Source organism: Pan paniscus, chromosome 9 (assembly GCF_029289425.2).
Source record: "Pan paniscus chromosome 9, NHGRI_mPanPan1-v2.0_pri, whole genome shotgun sequence".
In the NCBI taxonomy this organism is placed as follows: Eukaryota; Metazoa; Chordata; class Mammalia; order Primates; family Hominidae; genus Pan; species Pan paniscus.
The window spans coordinates 23,204,044-23,222,229 of NC_073258.2; the positions used below are offsets into that span (position 1 = coordinate 23,204,044).

Genomic DNA, 18,186 nt, shown 5'->3' on the forward strand with positions numbered 1-18,186 from the left:
CATTGTACTGGAGGTTCTTACCAGCAAAATAAGTAAAAATCTTAAGGATTATAATAAAAAAAGTAGTTATTAACTTATATATTGCCTATACATAAAAAATGATCACCAAATTATTAGAATTAGCAAGAGAGTTCAGAAAGAGTGCTAGATGTAAAGCCAAAGATAAGATCAATTGCATTGCTGAGCAAAAGCAGCACAGTGGCAGCTGCAACAGCAATAATAACAAAAACTGCAATTAAATATTTTATTTATAATATCAAAAGGTGAATCAAATACTTAGGAACAAATCAAATAAAATATATACATGACACCTATAAAGAAAATTATGAAATTTTATGAAAAACCACTGAAGACCTAACTGGGGAGAAGTACGCTATGTTCTTGGAGAAGAAGGCTTAAAATAATAAAAAGTCTGCTTCTTCCACATTGCTCTCTAGGGTCAATGAACTTGTAATCAGTTCCCAAGAGGATTTTTTTTTTTCCTGATGGACTCTGACAAGCTGATGCTAAAATTTTTAGGGAAGACCAGAGGCCAAGAATAACTAAGACATCTTCTGAGGGAGAAAAAGGAAGGGACTTAGCCATCCAGATGTGAAGGCTTAGTGTAAAGTTATAGCAATCAACAGAGTGTGATATCACTACATTAATCAGCACATGAACCAAGAGATCAGAATGGAGAGGCCAGAAATGACCCTTTCATCATGTGTGGAAACTTGGAAACTTGACACATAACTGATGTGGCATTCCTGACCAATGAGGAAAGGATGGATTCATCAATACATGGTTAGGAAAATCAGTTATTTAAAAACATTATATATATATTATAGACACAGACATTGAGTGATGTAATTGATTTTTGTGTACAGTATAAGGAAAAGCTTCAAATATATACCTGGACCCCATACATAAAAATCACTTACAAGTACAATTGAATTAAATACCTAACTGAAAGCTCAATGTTGAAAGGTTTAGAAGACAACATAAGAACATATCTTCACGATCTCAGTCAGGATAGAGAAGTTCTTAGATAAAATAAAAAAATGCACAAGTCCTTAAAGAAAATATTGATGGGTTTACTGCATAAAATTCTAAAAATTGTGACAATACATCAAGGAAGATCTTGACAACAATTAGCAAAAAAAAAGTATTCATTGAAGAAATGCTGTAAATCAGTAAGAAAGCTTTTTTTTAACTCAATAGGAAGTCAGGCAAAAGATATAGAAGGATGGTTTTCCAAAGTAGAAAACATAAATAGCCAGTGAACATATTGAAAGTAATTCAAGTTCACTAGTTATCTTGGAAATGCAAATTAAAACCATTATGAAAAACCATTTCTTCACCCATTAGCCTGGCAAAAGTGAAAAACCATCTGACAATGCTAAGTGTAGGGGAAGTCATTGAGCAATGGATTCTTACCCATTGTGTTGGAAACTTGAATTGGTGGAACCAATAGAGAGGGAAATTTGGGGATCCTTGTAATGTGCATACATTTGGACATAGGAGCCCAACTCTTTGGTATAAACGTTGAAGAAACTCTTGGTCATATACCCAGGTATATATGTATAAGCATCATCACAGGAGTTTTTTTTGTTTTGTTTTGGTAATTTCAAAAACTTGGAAAAAACCTAATTGTCCATCAATAGGAGAATGTTTAAATACGTTGTAGTAGAGACATAGAAACATAAAAATCAGTGAAATTGAACAAAAATTGATGAATTGCTAAAGTAATTTTAAATGAAAAAGCTAGCAGAAGGATAAAATTACAGTATTAAATCATGTATATATTTCAAAATGCAAGATAATTCAATATACAGCTTATTGATACATCCATATATATACAAAGAAAAATGCATAGAAATGATAAACACTAAATTTAGAATAGTTTACTTCTGAGAGGAGGAAATGGGAGTTTTATTAGGGTTGTGAACCCAGAAGACTTCAACTATATTGAGGATATTTTATTTCTCAAGTGTTTGCTGTATGTTGTTTTGTACGTCATAAATATTCAAAATGTTTAAAATGGCATATTTTTCAGGGTGATAATCCACATATATATGTGAATATATGTATATATGTGTGCGTGTATATATGTATATGTATATAATTTTGCCATGTTTCCAAGAATGAACAGAAATTCATCCAAGTGTCTCAGTTTAAAACTGAACTCACATTCAATGCAATGGTGTGTCTTGTTCTGTAGCTAGTTACTTCCTGGTGAAGCTCTCCTTTTCTTGTGGGCCCTGGATCTGTAATGAAGGGCAATGACTGGTTCTCAGTCCTGAAAAGACATTAAAATCACATTAGAAGACTTTAAAAATCAAATTATTGTGTACACTTAGACCTCCTCATTGAGAATCTGAACAGTACGGTCTAAGAACTGACACATTTTTTTCACAACCTTCTTGGTTTTGATTTATTCAGTTTGAAGGCTCAAATTTTAGTGCACTGACATACGGGAAATATGTGTTGATGGCCTAGATTATGGTTTTGCCTTATCTCTATAAGGAGCCCACAAATCTAACATATGGTCAGTAATTAGCTTCTAATTAGTGACTTTTTAGATTAGTGGTTCTCTAACTTTACATTGCATACAAATATCCTGGAAGGCTTGTTAAAACACAAGTAGCTGGATGTCAACAAAATGTTAGAGTAGAAAACCTGAATCTGCTGTTTCTCGACAGAAACAGTGAAAAACAAGCAGAAATCGTCAGAACCAACTTTGTTGGAACTTAGGAAAATAGTCAGAGGTTTATAGCAACTGAGTGAATGCTGAATCAAGAAAAAGCCAACCTTAACGGAGTAGGAAAGCTGTGAGGCATGTTTACTTGCCTTTTGCACCATACTGTTTATAACCCAGTGGCAGTCTTGAAAGATTTCAGCCCATGTTCCTAGTGTAGGACAACAGTCTCTGGTTGTGGAGTGAGCAGAGCAGACCTTATTCACAAATTATTTTGCATATCTATTCTAACTATCTGGGACTATGTGAAGAACTGATAAAAGGTACTTGTAACTCACAACTCTTCCATGCTAGAAGAAAGTGGCAGGCATTGATTTATTGCATATTTCAAAATAGCTACAAGAGAAGATTTGGAATGTTCCCAACACGAATAAATAACTAATGTTTGAAGTGATAGTTATCCCAATTATCCTGATATGATCATTATATATTGTATGCATGTACCAAATATCAAATGTACCCAATACATGGGTACAATTATTATGTGTTAATTTAGGAAAACATTTCAAATCTAACAAACACCATGTGGCTGCCTGGGGCCAAAGAGTATGATTGAGACATATAGTAGATCATGTAAAGCAAAGAGAAAATGCTGGAAAAAGAGTTTCTTTGGACAATTGGGAGATTCAAAATCACCTGTGTGTTCAAGGAGTTTAGAAAGCCATATGCATGCCTAGGGCAAGAGGTAAGGTCAGAAAAGACTTGAGAACACCCAAAGCTTTCATCTTGGGCTGATCCCTAGGATCAGTGCAAGTCTGGCTAAGTGTTGAAGGAGGGTCCCAGCACGGAGAAAATCTGCAAAGGTTGGAGGAGTCTGTCTCTCTTTCTTGTTTTTGGCTGCTGACATTCAAGGAAATCCCTGTCAAAATATTTTTTTTAAGATTTTTTTCCTTTTTTTCTTTTTTCTTCTTTTGAGACAGGGTCTCATTCTGTTGCCCAAGCTGGAGGACAATGATATGATCATGGCTCACTGCAGCCTTGACCTCCTGGGCTCATGTAATCATCCCATTTTAGCTTCCTAAGGAGCTAGGACTACAGGCACTTGTGACAATGCCTGGCTAATTTTTAATTTTTTTTTTTTTTTTCACGGAGGCAAGGTCTCACTATGTTGCCCAGGCAGGTCTCAAACTCCTGGCCTCCAGCAATCCTCTTTCCACAGCCTATCAGAGTGTTGGGATTACAGGTGTGAGCCACCTTGCCTGGCCCAAAATACTTTATAACATAAGATTAGGAACAGAGATTTCAGTTACTACACATGACTAGAAATACAGTCTCTGCAAAAATAGTTTGGTAAGCCACTAAAGAAATGGACTACTGTAGTATTCAACAATCAAAAACAAAGAAAAACAAAACTCAGCAAACCCCAGTAAAGGGGCAGATCTGTTCTCCAGTGTTAATACATTATAACATCCAAATGTTCAGTGTTCAAATAAAGTCACAGGCAAACAAAGAAAGAGGAAAGTATTGTCATTCAAAGGAACAAAATAAATGAACAGAAACCATTCCTGAGGAAGCACAGATGTTGAGCTTACTGTACAGACTTTAAAATAACTGTCTCTAATGTGCTTAAAGAGCTAGATGAAAACATGGATAAAGAAATAAGTCAGGAAAATGATGTATAAACAAAATGAGAATATCAGTGAAGAGATATAATTTATAAAAAGGAACCAAACAGATACTGTGCAGCTGAGAAGTACAACTGGAATAAAACACTTACTAGAGGGATGCAAGAGAAGATTTGAGCAGTGAGAAGAAGGAGTAATGGAACTTAAAGATAAGATCATTGAAATTAACAAGGCTGTGGAGCAAAAAGAAAAATGAATGAAGAAAAATGAACAAGGCCTGAGGGATCTATCTGTAGGACATTATCAAATAGACTAATGTATGCACCAGGGGTGTCTCAGATGGAGAAGATAGAAAGTACTGGAAAGAAAATTTGGAACAATAATGGTTAAAACTTTTAACATTTGATGAACTATATGAATCTATGTATCCAAGAAGTTAAGCAAACTGTGAGTAAGATAAACTCAAAGGTATCCACACTGAGACACATTATGATAAAACCATCAAAAGATAAACACAAAGAGAATCTTGAGAGCAGAAAGCAAGACATGACTGTCAAATACAAGGACTTCTTCATGAGATTAGCAGTCAATTTATCATCAGAAACCATGGAGACCAGAAGGCAATAGGTTGTCATATTTAAAGTAGGGTCATTACTACTGACCTTACAGAAATTAAAAGGATTAAAATAGAAGACTATGAATAATTATATGAAAACAAATTAGATAACCTAGATGAAATGGACAAATTCCTAGAAACACATAACCAACCAGGACTGGATCATGAAGAAGACTAGATCATGAAGAATTAGAAAATCTGAAGAGACTTATAATAAGTAAAGTGTTTGAACTGGTAACAAAAATCTCTCAATCAAGTAAAGTCTGGGACCAGATGGCTTCACTGGTGCATTGCAACAAACATTTAAAGAAGAATGAACATCAATCCTTCTTAGACTCTTCCAAAAAATTGAAGTGGAGAAACATTTCCTAACTCATTCTATGAGGTCAGAATTACTATAATACCAAAGCCAGACAAGGACATCATAAGCAAAGAAAATTACAGACCAGTATCTCTTATGAATGTAGATGCAACATTTCTCAACAAAATACAAATGAACTGAATCCAACAGTGTATTAAAACGATTATACACTATGCCCAAGTGGGATTTATCCCAGGAGAATGGTTTAACATAAGAAAAATCAATATTATATGCCACATTAATAGAATAAAGGAAAAAAACCCCCCACAGGATCATCTCAATTGACACAGAAAACACATCTGACAAAATCCAATATCTTGTCATGATAAAAACACTCAGAAAATGAGCAACATATGGAAACTTTCTTAACGCAATAAAGGGCATTAATGAAAAAACTCAGAGCTAGCATTATACTCAGTAGCGAAAGACTCAAAGTTTTCCTCTTAAGATCAGGAAGAAGGCAAAGATATCACCATTGCTATTTAACACTGTACTGGAATTTCTAGCCAGTGCAAATGGGCAAGAAAAATAAGTAAATGCATTCAAATTGGAAAAGAAGTAAAACTATCTCTACTCACAGATGCCATGATTCTATGTATAGAAGTTAGACCCCCTACTTCACACCATATATAAAAATGATCTCAAAATCAACTAACATTCTAAATATAATAGCTACAACCATTAAATCTCAGAATGAAAAGTAGAGGTAAATCTTTATGGCCTTGCATTTTACAATGGATTCTGTTGGTCACAAAAAGCATGACCAACAAAAGAAAAAATAGATAAATTGGATTTCAAAATTTAAAAAAATTTCTTCATCAGCCAGGCATGGTAGCTCACACCTGTAATCCCAGCACTTTGGGAGGCCAAGGTGGGCAGGTCACGAGGTCAGGAGATCGAGACCATCCTGGCTAACACGGCGAAACCCCGTCTCTACTGAAAAATACAAAAAATTAGTCGGGCATGGTGGTGGGTGCTTGTAGTCCCAGCTGCTCGGGAGGCTGAGGCAGGAGAATGGCGTGAACCCGGGAGGCAAAGCTTGCAGTGAGCCGAGATTGCGCCACTGTACTCTAGCCTGGGTGACAGAGCGAGATTCCATCTCAAAAAAAAAAAAAAAATTTCTTCATCAAAAGAGATTATTAAGGATGTGAAAACAAAACCAAAAAAAGAAGAAAATATTTTTAAATTATGTATCTTATAAAAATTTAATGTCCAGAGTATACAAAGTACTCCTATAACTGAACAAAATGACAACCCAACTGAAAAATGGGCAAATGATCTGAATACACATTTCTCCAAAGAAGATATACAAATGGCCAATAAGCACATGAAAAGATACTCAACATCTTTAGTCATTAGGAAAATTCAAATTAAACCTCCAATAATATATCACTTCATACCCCACCGGTTATAATTTTTAAATAAAATTCCCATCCTATTAGAAAATAAGGGGAAAATAAGTGTTGGTGAGGTTGTGGAAAATTTGGAACTCTTGTATATTGCTGATGGAAATACAAAATCATGTAGCTTGATGAAAATGCCAAAAGCAATTGGAACAGAATCCAAAATTGACAAATAGGATGTAATTAAACTAAAGAGCTTCTCCACAGCAAAAGAAACTATCATCAGAGTGAACAGGCATCCAACAGAGTGGGAGAAAATTTTTGCAATCTACTTATCTGACAAAAGTCTAATATCCAGAATTTACAAGGAACTTAAACATATTTATGAGAAAAACTTCATCACAAAGTGGGCAAAAGAGATGAACAGACACTTCTCAAAGGAAGACATTTACACGGCCAAAAAACATATGAAAAAAAGTTAAACATCACTGATCATCAGAGAAATGCAAATCAAAATGATAATGAGATACCATCTTACGCCAGTCAGAATGGCGATTATTAAAAAGGCAAGAAACAATAGATCCTGGTGAGGCTGCGGAGAAATACAAACATTTTTATGCTATTGGTGGGAATGTAAATTAGTTCAACCATTGTGGAAGACAGTATGGCAATTCTTCAAAGATATAAAACCAGAAATAGCATTTGACCCAGGAATCCCATTGCTGGGTATATAGCCAAAGGAATGTAAGTCAATCTGCTGAAAAGATACATGCACACGTATGTTTATTACAGCACTATTCACTATAGCAAAGACATGGAACTAACCCAAATTCCCAACAATGATAGACTATTTGATAAAGAAAATGTGGTACATATACACCAGGGAGTACTACACAGCCATAGAAAGGGACACGATCATGTTCTTTGCAGGGACATGGATGAAGCTGGAAGCCATCATCTTCAGCAAACTAACACAGAAAGAGAAAACCAAACACCACATGTTCTCACTCATAAGTGGGAGTTGAACAATGAGAACACATGGGCACAGAGAGGGGAACATCACACACTGGGGCCTGTTGCGGGGTGGGGGCAAGGGGAGGGAATTTAGAGGACAGGTCAATAGTACATCAAGCCCCCATGGCACACGTATACCTATGTAACAAACCTGCACATTCTGCACATGTATCCCGGAACTTAAAGTAAAATTTAAAAATAAAATTGAAAATAAAACTAAAATTTTGATTAAAAAAATTAAAAAATAAAATCACGCAGCTGCTGTGGAAAACAGTTTGTTGGTTCCTCAAAAATTTAAACACAGAATTACATGTAATCCAGCAATTCCTCTCCTTGGTTTATAGGGAAGAGAATTGAAAACAGGGACTCAAACAGCCACTTGTATGTCAGTGTTCACTGCAGCCTTATTCAAAATACCCAAAAGATGGAATGAAGCCAAATGTCTACCCATGTATGAATGGATAAAGAAAACTTGGTATATGCATCCAGTGGGATATTATTCATCCGTAAGAAAGGAATGAAGTTCTGATACGTACTACAGTGTGGATGAGCCCTAAAAACATATGCTATGTGAAGGAACCATGCACAAAAGGACAGCTATTCTATAATTCCACTTACATGAAATATCAAAAATAGACACATTTATTGAGACAGAAAGTAAATTAATGGTTAACAGGGGATGGTGGCGGGAGTTATGGGAGTTATTGCTTAATGGTTACAGAGTTTTTGTTGAGGCAATAGAAAAGTTTGATTAATAGTGGTGATGGTTGCATAACACTCTGAATGTATTTAATGCCACTGAATTGTGCACTTAAAATGTTTATAATGGAAAATTTTTAAAAAACAAAACAGGTAGCTTGGTCCTATTTCCAAAGTCTGATTCAGTGGACCTAGGTTGGGACCCAAATCTTTTCATTTCTAACAAGCTGCCAGGTGATGGTGATGCTGCTGGTTCTGGGACATGCTTTAGACAGAAACATAACAAGAACTCCAGGGCCGGGAAGAAGAATCTTGGTTTCAAGGGATGGAGATCTGAGTTTGAATCCTGACCATACCTCTTTATTATAGCTCTTGAAATTGTGTTGCTTTGCTTTTTGAAGCCAGTGAAGTTACTCTCTTGCTTAAATTCTTTTAGTGACTCTCTATTGCATGTCAAACCAGCGTAAGATCTGGTCCTTGCTGTCCTCTGCAACCTTCTCTCATGCCATTTTCTCTTCTGCCCACCATGCCTCAGCCACACTACTCTTTTTATAGTTCCTTGAACGTAACAGGGCCTTTTCACCTGCTTGTGCCCAGGACAGTTTTCATTCGGTTGTTTGAAATGTTGTCTTCTTTATTTTTCTAAATTAATTATAATTTGTATTTTAAGTGCTAGGGTACATGTGCAGGATATTTTCCTGGAGCACCCTCTCTTTGCAGCTCCGTCACCATTACTGCATGTATCAGTTAGCTATTGCTGCACAACAAACCCCCAAAACTCAGGGGCTTATGTCAATAAGCTCACAGGTCTGCTCAAAAATTGTGTTGATAAGGATCGGTCTTGGTTGATCCCCTCTAGATTTACTCATATGCCTGTAGCTGGCTGGTGGAGTTGGCCAAAGGCTGACTTAACTGGGATAGTCTCAGTGCCGTGGTGATTAACTCCTGGCTGGAGCAATGTTGACGACTGGACCATGTGTCTTTCATTATCTAACAGGCCAGCCTGGGCTTGTTCCCGTGGTGCTCGGCAATGTTTCAAGGTAGAGTAGATGTTCACAAGACCCTTGAGGCCTAGGCTGGGAACTGGCACACCATCACTTCCACAGTGCTTTACTGATCAAAGCAAGTCACAAGACTAGCCCCAGACTTAAGGGATGGGGAAACAGACTCCCCCTCTTGAAGTGAGGGTGTACAAAGTCACTGTTCAAAATGTGTGAGTACAAATGGGGAATCAATTTGCAATCATTCTATCACATACTTTCCAACTGAAACATCTCCATTTCCGGCCCCGCACTCACCACAGTTTGAGAGTGTAGGCAGGGCTGGCTTCATGGGCCATCAACCTGTGCAGTCCCAGGGGGGCCGTGCTTAGAAAGGTCCTGTGATTAGATTACTGCTCTGCTGTTGCCCTCTTCAATTGTTTAGTAAATTTTGAACAAGGGACTCTGCAAATTATGTAGCAGTTTCTAAGTATAGTTTATGTGGGTGTTTATTTGTTCATCATTGGTCTTTCTAGATTGTAAGCTTCACCAGGGTCAGAACTAGCTCTCATTCAGCAAGTGCTTAGAAGTACCAGGTACATAACTGGCAGACAATATACTGTTAATGAATGAATGTACCAGTTATGAATTTATCTTCTTATTTGTAAAGTTCCAGAGATGTCTTTCCTGAAGGTAATGCAGATTATATAAGAATATGTATTAAAAGCAACTTGCACATAGTACATTTGTAACACATGTCTTCATCCCTTTTTAGTATTTAAGCACATAAAAATGCATTTCTTGGCATTTAATGCTCCCTGTATGTTTAACTGTATACTGTAGAAATGAAGGCACTCTTCCTGTCTTTTAGGAATTTCTGTTTTAGTTATGAGGATATGATTAAGAGAGAGAGAACAGTTCTTCCTATTATCTATTCCAGCTTGATGAGTGTATGATTCTCTGTAGATATAAAGAACTTTGTGCTTGAGCTCAAATACCTGGTACAGACAGATAACACAAAGAACATTCAGAGACTTGGACAATCATTTTGCTGCAGAGGTGGGTTATGGGAATGTAGAGGACAGAACCAACAGTTATTGAATACTTCCTATGTTACAGACTTTGGCCCTGCATATAGTATCTCAGTTAATTACATTTCACCTTCAGAGAAATCCTACTAAGTTAGTGATTTTTATCCCCATTGTGTAGATCAGGCAATTGGACTCAGAGATTAAGTAAGTTGCCAACCTTATATAGCCCAGAAGTGATGGAAATGGGATTTAGACCCAGGTCTTTATGATTTCAAAGTCTTTGCTCCTTCATTCAACAAATATTTATTAAGGGCTTACCCTGTGTTTCCACAGTTACCACTGTGTTGATTAAGGAGACATGATATTTACATGTGGTACACCAAGTACCATCAGGAGACAGAATTTGTCTTTTTCTGGGTTTCCAGCTTCAAAGAATAGGTGATCCCAGTGGAAACATCAAAAGGCGATGGCAATTTCACACAGTCCATCTTCCTAGAGAGCAAGGCGGTTCTTCTTGCTTCCTAATAGGAGTGGCCTCATGGAATGGCTCATTACAAAGATACTTTCCATGGGGCAGCTTTCAAAACTCATCTTCTCTTAGAATCCTGGATGCCAGGCAGTGCTTCTGGCCATCCTTTTATGAGAAGAAATGGCTGAGGTAGGGGAAATATGTCAGTGTCTCATTACAGAAATTACCTCTTGATCAATTCAACACTACAAAAATCTCCCTGAAAAAGAGGTAGCCACTTCTCAGGTGAGAGTCAGCATAGCTCCAGGCTTTTAATATTTATCTTGTACATGCAGCCTCATGGATTCAACAACCACATCTGCTGAATTGCTCCAGAACTAAAAATGCTTGTGATGTGCTTTCAGGTTAAAATAACATTATTCTCTATTTTAAATATTATTATGTTGCCTTTATAGGCAAAGTAAAAGCAAAAGCTCCTCACTTGTCAAACCTAATTTCTGGACCCTGGTGGATCCTTGTGGATAGTGCAAAAAAAAAGTGCTGCTGATTAAATAGCAGAGGATGGAATCACTTGCTTGGTGCCTGGTACATAAACCTCTAGCATTAGGTAATTCCTGTCTGAGACACAGAACACAAGCTGGGAATTTCTTCACTTCAAAACAGCATCCATTTGAGAAAAGCTGGCCAGTAGTGATAGGCTTATCTGAATCTTCTGATTGTCATAGATTTTCATTATCAGGATGGTTAACTACCCACTCAATTTCCCTTTGATGCATTCTAAGCTGATTATGCTATTACAATTTCAGAGGGTGAAAAATAAAAAAATGAGCCGAGGTGAACCAAAATAAGTTATAAGGATGCTTCATGGGTTGAGTGTTCTGACAGTTTCTAAATAGTTGAGGCCTCAGGGAGACTTCATTCCAAAGCCTTTCACAGAGGCCAAGGCTCTCCTGTCTTGTTTCTCTGTCTCTGTGTCTGTCTGGTGAACTTGGGTCTGAAACCTTTCCCTTACCTGGACATCACTGTCTCCTCTAACAGCTGAGGTGTCACTGGGAAGTGAAATTGATTACAACTTTTTAAAAATTCCACAGCTGTTGTTTTTACCTCAGCTGCTTCCCATAATTCCACAGATGGTAAACATATGTTTATAGGCACATTGAAAAAGAAGCTATATTGGATTCCTCCCATTTTAATTCTTATTTTTCCTTTCATGCAGAAAGTCAAAGTCACAGAACTGGGGAATCTTACACATTTGAAGATTAATATTTCTGTGCATTAAGACTTTGGAAACAGCAGGACAGCTAATGATATGCTAATGAGCTGACAGTTTTTATTGATCATAATGAAAGTCGACAAGTGTCTTTCTTGGCGGTTTTGCATGCTGGAATATTTTATTAACGTCTTCAGGGCAGAAGTACATGATTGGTTGCATTTTGAAAACCCTCCCTGTGAGTTTACAGGTCCTACTTTTTGTTAGCCTGTTTCCAAAGCTTGAGTCGCTGCCAGTTTATAAACAGAACACATCTTCATCCATATATTTACATGCCCAGCAGGAAACTCTCCCACCCCTTTTTCCTCTCTCTTTCAAAGCAATTTGTTTCAGTATTTTAGCATACAAAAAAATAGAACCATTTTCTTCAGTGTAAACAGAGATCTGCAGGGAAATAAGAGCGTTAAAAAAGAATTAGCATTTGTTTGGTGGTGAAGCTGCTTTTGTTTGTATCAGAAAGCTCTGCATGTTTAGAAGAGCTTGCTTAATCTTAGTTATTCCATACACAAGTGGGACCTAATTGGATAATTTTCTAATTTTTTAATTGCATCTTTCTATATTTCTTAATGCAAAATGAGAAACGTTCTAGGAATAATAGAAATAATGAGCATTAGTTCCCTAAACATTAAAAATCCATAATATACAATGTACCTGGTGCAAATTTATTTTTCAGTGCATAGTGAGCTGACAGCAGGAGGTACAGGGTGGCAACAGGTGGATTAAACAAAAGGAAAAAAAATCCATTTTTCTGCCGTCCATCCGTACTAAATAGTAAGCTTATTAATTTTGGGCTCTGCACCTTAGGGATTTAGAGCCCTGCACTTTAGGCTCTAAATTTTGGGCTCTGCACTTTAGGGCCTCAGATCAGCTGAGGTTCATCATTACACTAACAATAAGAAAATGGGATTGTTTAGCAAATTAATAGTGTAAATAAGATTACGGGGGGCGGGGGGATGGGGGGAAGAATATTAGGCTACCTAAAAAGACTTCTGTTTTCTAGCACTGAAAAACTGTCTTAGCAAATTATTATTATCTAATACAAATAGTTTTGCATGTTTGATTGGTATCTATCTATTAAGGCAATTAAGATAAAATCTCATTTTGATAACAAGACCTCTTTGTAGCAACATGTTGTTGGTTCATGTTAAGGGGATCCCTTAAATTATATATTTTTACCTACAGCATATTGTAGTGACCCAGCACTGGTTTTAGAGTGTTAATCGAAAAGTGTCTGGATCTGTCTCTAGCTAATGATAAACAAGTATCAATCAATTTAGAAAAGTTTATTTTGCCAAGGTTAAGGATGCACCCATGACACAACTTCAGGAGGTCCTGAGGACATGTGCCCAAGGTGGTCCTCATGTATACCTTGCTTTATACATCTTAGGGAGACATAATACATCCATCAGTACATGTAAGATTTACATTGGTTTGATCTGGAAGGGTAGGACAACCAGAAGGGTGGCAGCTTCCAGGTCATAGGTAGATTTAAAATTTTTCTGATCGGCTATTGGTTGAAAGCGTTATCAGTAGTAAGGAATGTCTGGGTTCTGATAAGGGGTTGTGGAGAAGAAGCTTTTATCATGCAGATGAAGCCTCTAAATAGCAGGCTTCAGGGAGAATATATTGTAAATGTGTATCATTAGACTTAAGGTCTGTGTTGATGTAAATGCTGGAGGGGTTTAATGAAGCATGTTCAACTCCTTTTCCATCGTGGTCTAAACTAGATTTCCGGGTTAACTCTGGAATGCCCTTGGCAGAGAGAAGGGGGTTCATTCAGATGGTTGGGGGCCTTAGAACTTTATTTTTGGTTTTCAAGAGTTAGTAGCCCTGTAGTATATAGCCTAGGATTAAGGTTTCCTTTAGAAAAGCTACTTAGAGTATCAAAGCCTTAAATTTCTCATAGGTCATATGACCAGGTAATCTGGCCCTAGATAAGTAGTTCTTATGGAAAGTATCAAAATGACCTCAGACAGTTTTCAAAATAGTCATGACTGTTCTTTCAACCTCTTCCAAAATTCTGATATATACCCTAAATTAAAAACTAATGCCCCACATGATCTTCACAGATCCTAACTGTGCTCAAAATTATGTGGTTCAGTATTGTATAATTCATAGTTTTCAATAATTTGATGCTTTAGAATATTTATTGTGTTTACTATGTGAAATCTACTACAATAGGAACTTCAGGGGATGCTAAGATGAAAATCTATTATCTTTGCATTCATGGTGTTTATAATACAATCTAGTAATTCTGTTGGGTTTTATTCAGTTCCAAATCAGTAAGATTTTACTCTATTTATATATGAGTTGGATGCAATAATTTTAACCATTGTGAACTTTTAATGAGTAAACGCTCTTGCTCCAAAAGTAGCAAATGGTTGACAATAGAGCAGAATTTTTCAATGTGAGGTCCTTTTACCATTCATCAGAATCATCTGGAAGAGATTTTGTTTAAAAAATGAATATTCCTGGGCCCACTCCAATCCTACTGAAACAGGATCCTTTGGGTTGACACAAGAATCTGAATATTAAGCAGATACTCAAGGTGATTCTCAGGAACTTGAAGTTTAAGAAACACTGCCAAAATGAATAATATGAAATAAAGCATACGTCTGAAAAAAGGAGATCAAATGAGGTCAGCTAATACAGGCCCAGATAGAGTTGCATTTTTCAGTTAAATGTAGATACATTTAGAGTTAAATGAGGAGAAATAATAAACATTTTGTCTTTTTATCCCTTATCTCCTTTGGGAGAAGTTGTAGTGCTGAAAGGCACATTTTCATCTGTGGAAATCCTCATAGATGATATATATATATATATATATATATTTTTTTTTTTATATATTTTTTTTTTTTGAGAGGAATAAGGCTGATTAAGCTCCTTTGTAGTTTTATGCATTATAAAATCCCTTTTGTAGTTTTATGAAGGAAACTACATGCTTAGCAAATGCTTCTTTTATCAGCAAATGTCCTGGCAGTAAATTGTCCATATAGCAATTTAATGCCAGACCTTCTGATTCTTATTCTGGGGAAGGTGCTGGGATATACACAAATGTGTGTAGTCACATGCATACACACACATGCACTCAGACATCTTTAGATTATAAGTGGTATCTGTAGGGTATCACCACTTTTCTTTTAATCCAGCATTGACTTACAACTATTCAAATAAATTAACATTCCCATCTTGATTCATTTGGTAAGAACACATTTTCATGCCAGTATGTGGGCTCACCTCTATGACCTTTCCTTATAAAAAATACCAAGTGCTTTGGGTTTTTGTATTAATGAGCATTGGGAAGCTGTCAGCTTTTATTTCTGTTTTTTGTTCAAGTCAACATCATTGACCTTCACCTAATGATCTATGTAACATACACACACAGGTACCAGAGATTAAAAGTGGAAAGACAGGGAAGTAAGGAGAGATGCACATAGAGGAAAGGTGTGAGGGCAGGTGATTTGTAAATCATAATGTCACTAAAATGAGTAAGGTCACTTGAAAAGGAAAACTGCTGTGTGCTGTATTTTCTTGCTTTAGGATTAGTGGGATGGGGTATTATTTTAAAATGAGTTTCCAATTTGGTTTTGGAAAGGTATTTAACACCATGACACATGTGCTCCAGGATTCTGGGTACCCTTTTCCATGGATGATAAAAATAAAAATAATCTAGGGTCTTCTGATGAACAGGTATGGATCCGATCCTTTTCTGTACGTATACTTCCACCAATTCTGCATCGCCTAGGGTAACCAGCTGTCCTGGTTTGCCTAGGAGCCTCTGTTTTAGCGCTGAATTTTTCCATGTTCCAGGAAATCCATAAGATGGAAATCTATAGTTTTGTCTGTTTACATTCTTTTATTATTATTATTATTATTTGAAAAGTAATGAAAGCATAGATGTCTAAAATGTGACAATTTCAGTTTGGAGGCCTGTTTCATTGACCTAGAACATGAGTGCTGGGTGGATCTTTAGATTTTTCATCTAGCACTTCTTTTCCAGATGAAGCAACTGGGGCTCATAGAAGGTGGCTAACTTATTGCCTAAGTCTGTACAGTTAGCTAGATCCAGATCCAGAACTTGAAACCAGGTTCCCTGACTTCTAATCCATGCTCGTCTCAAATTGCCACATGTGCTTGAAGGTGTGATAGCCTCTCAAAGAGTTAATTTGCTTTGAAAGACTGAGTAATTTCATCCCAGAGAGAAGTTAATTCATTTAGATTGTGCTCCATTAATTGCTCCCTGGTATTCCTCTGCAAGAGATTATGAATTAATATTGAGGAGCAGTGGCAGAAACTTCTTCTCCTTGGGGAGGCTGTCTTCTCTCGTAATCGCAAACACTGCATCATCCTTGAAGAGGAAGAGGTTAATAAACATATAATTCTGTGGAAGAGGTGCTGTGATCCTGTTATTTCTATTAATATTTCCAATTAATATTTTTTCTTGAAATAATAAGCCAAAAACTGCATTTGCTGATTGCCTTCTGCTGTTTAGAAAATGAGCACATATATGTTAAATGTTACTCCCTCTGAAAGACTTGCAGCACTCTCTTAAGTCTATTTTATTTATAGAATAAGCTCAGTATTCTGAACCAGCTTCTACATCTTCCATCTGTTTTGTAATATCTCTGCCATCAAATCAGAAAAAACCCTAACAACAGAATCTTGAAATTCAACTAGAAAAATTCAAAAGTCAAGTCAATATTTTCATTGAGAGATGACAGCTCTGATGACTTTCTTAAACTTGAGCTATTCTTCCAGACTGAATTACAGAATTAAAAGACCACCTTTTACTCTTAAGACTCATCAACAAAGACTCATGTTACTCAATTAGTTGAGGAGCAAGGATTGTTATGGAATTTTCCCAATGTCTAATTTTATTTCCTTCGCTAAATGAATCAGTAGAAAAATTTTAGCATAATATCTTTCTATTATATTTCTTCCCACTTTAAAAAAATCCTGTAAATCAGCAATATTTAATATTCCAGGATGATTAGGGCATTAAGGAGAATTTTTATTGAATCAATGCTTTTTACTGATGTATCTTTGGTGTTATAATCTATAATTGGCATTAACTAGTGGTAACTAATTGGAGCTTTCTCCACATAAATGTACAATTCGAGATTCCTAAAGTAGGATGCTTTAGAGTAGTTCAGTATGTACTAAGGCCAGCTCACCCTTTGAATGAATCAATTTTGTTGAAAAATAATCTGACCTGCCAAGAGTGTGTGATTGCATAGGGGACATTTGAGCTGGTGACTGTAATCTTGATTGCCACCTGTCTCTTCTATTATCAAGGGGATCATCCAAGATGGGAAGATCATCTTTATGCCGAATGGATATATAACACAGTGTCCAAATCTAAATCGCAGTAAGTAGCAACTTAAAGCATTGTGATATATTATATAACTTGTTGATTGTATCAGAGAAACACATCTGGAAAGATAGACCCAAATTGTTTACAGTGTTGACTTCTGAGGTTCTGGGGATAGTGACAGAGAACTTATTATCTACATTATATAATTCTGTGTCTTTAAAAAAAATGTATCATTTATTGTATTAATCCGTTTTCTCACTGCTGGTAAAGACATACCCTAGACTGGGTAATTTATAAAGGAAAGAGGTTTAATTGACTCACAGTTCCACATGGATGGGGAGGCCTCGCAATCATAGTGGAAGGCAAAACACGAGCAAAGTCACATCTTACATGGTGGCAGCCAAAGAGAATGAGAGCCAAGTGAAAGGTGAAACCCCTTATAAAACCATCAGATCTTGTGAGACTTATTCACTACCATAAGAATAGTATGGGAGTAACTGCCTTCATGATTCAATTATTTCCAACTGGGTCCCTCCCACATGTGGGAATTATGGGAGCTACAATTCAAGATGAGATTTGAGTGGGGATGCAGCCAACCCATATCATTTATTGAACTAAAATTTGAAAAGAAGAGGGTTACATTAGCAGGTTCTATAGGTGGATATAGAAAGATATGTTTAATATAAATTTTTAAAAACTATTCCTTAAGATTCTTGACCTGGATGAGAGTTTACTTTTTCTTCTTCTATGATACTTCACATTTTTTAAGTTACCTCCCTATAAAAAT

General features: G+C 36.4%; 1 protein-coding gene across 2 annotated transcripts in view; it reads left to right on the forward strand.

The window, feature by feature from the left end:
• Window positions 1-18,186, forward strand: part of NELL1 (neural EGFL like 1) — a 903,683-nt gene that overhangs the window by 229,990 nt on the left and 655,507 nt on the right. For both annotated transcript variants that reach the window (XM_003830453.5, XM_003830454.6), the window contains exon 6: window positions 17,381-17,453. In XM_003830453.5, coding sequence (XP_003830501.3) covers window positions 17,381-17,453 — 73 coding nt within the window. The remainder of the gene's footprint in view (window positions 1-17,380; window positions 17,454-18,186) is intronic.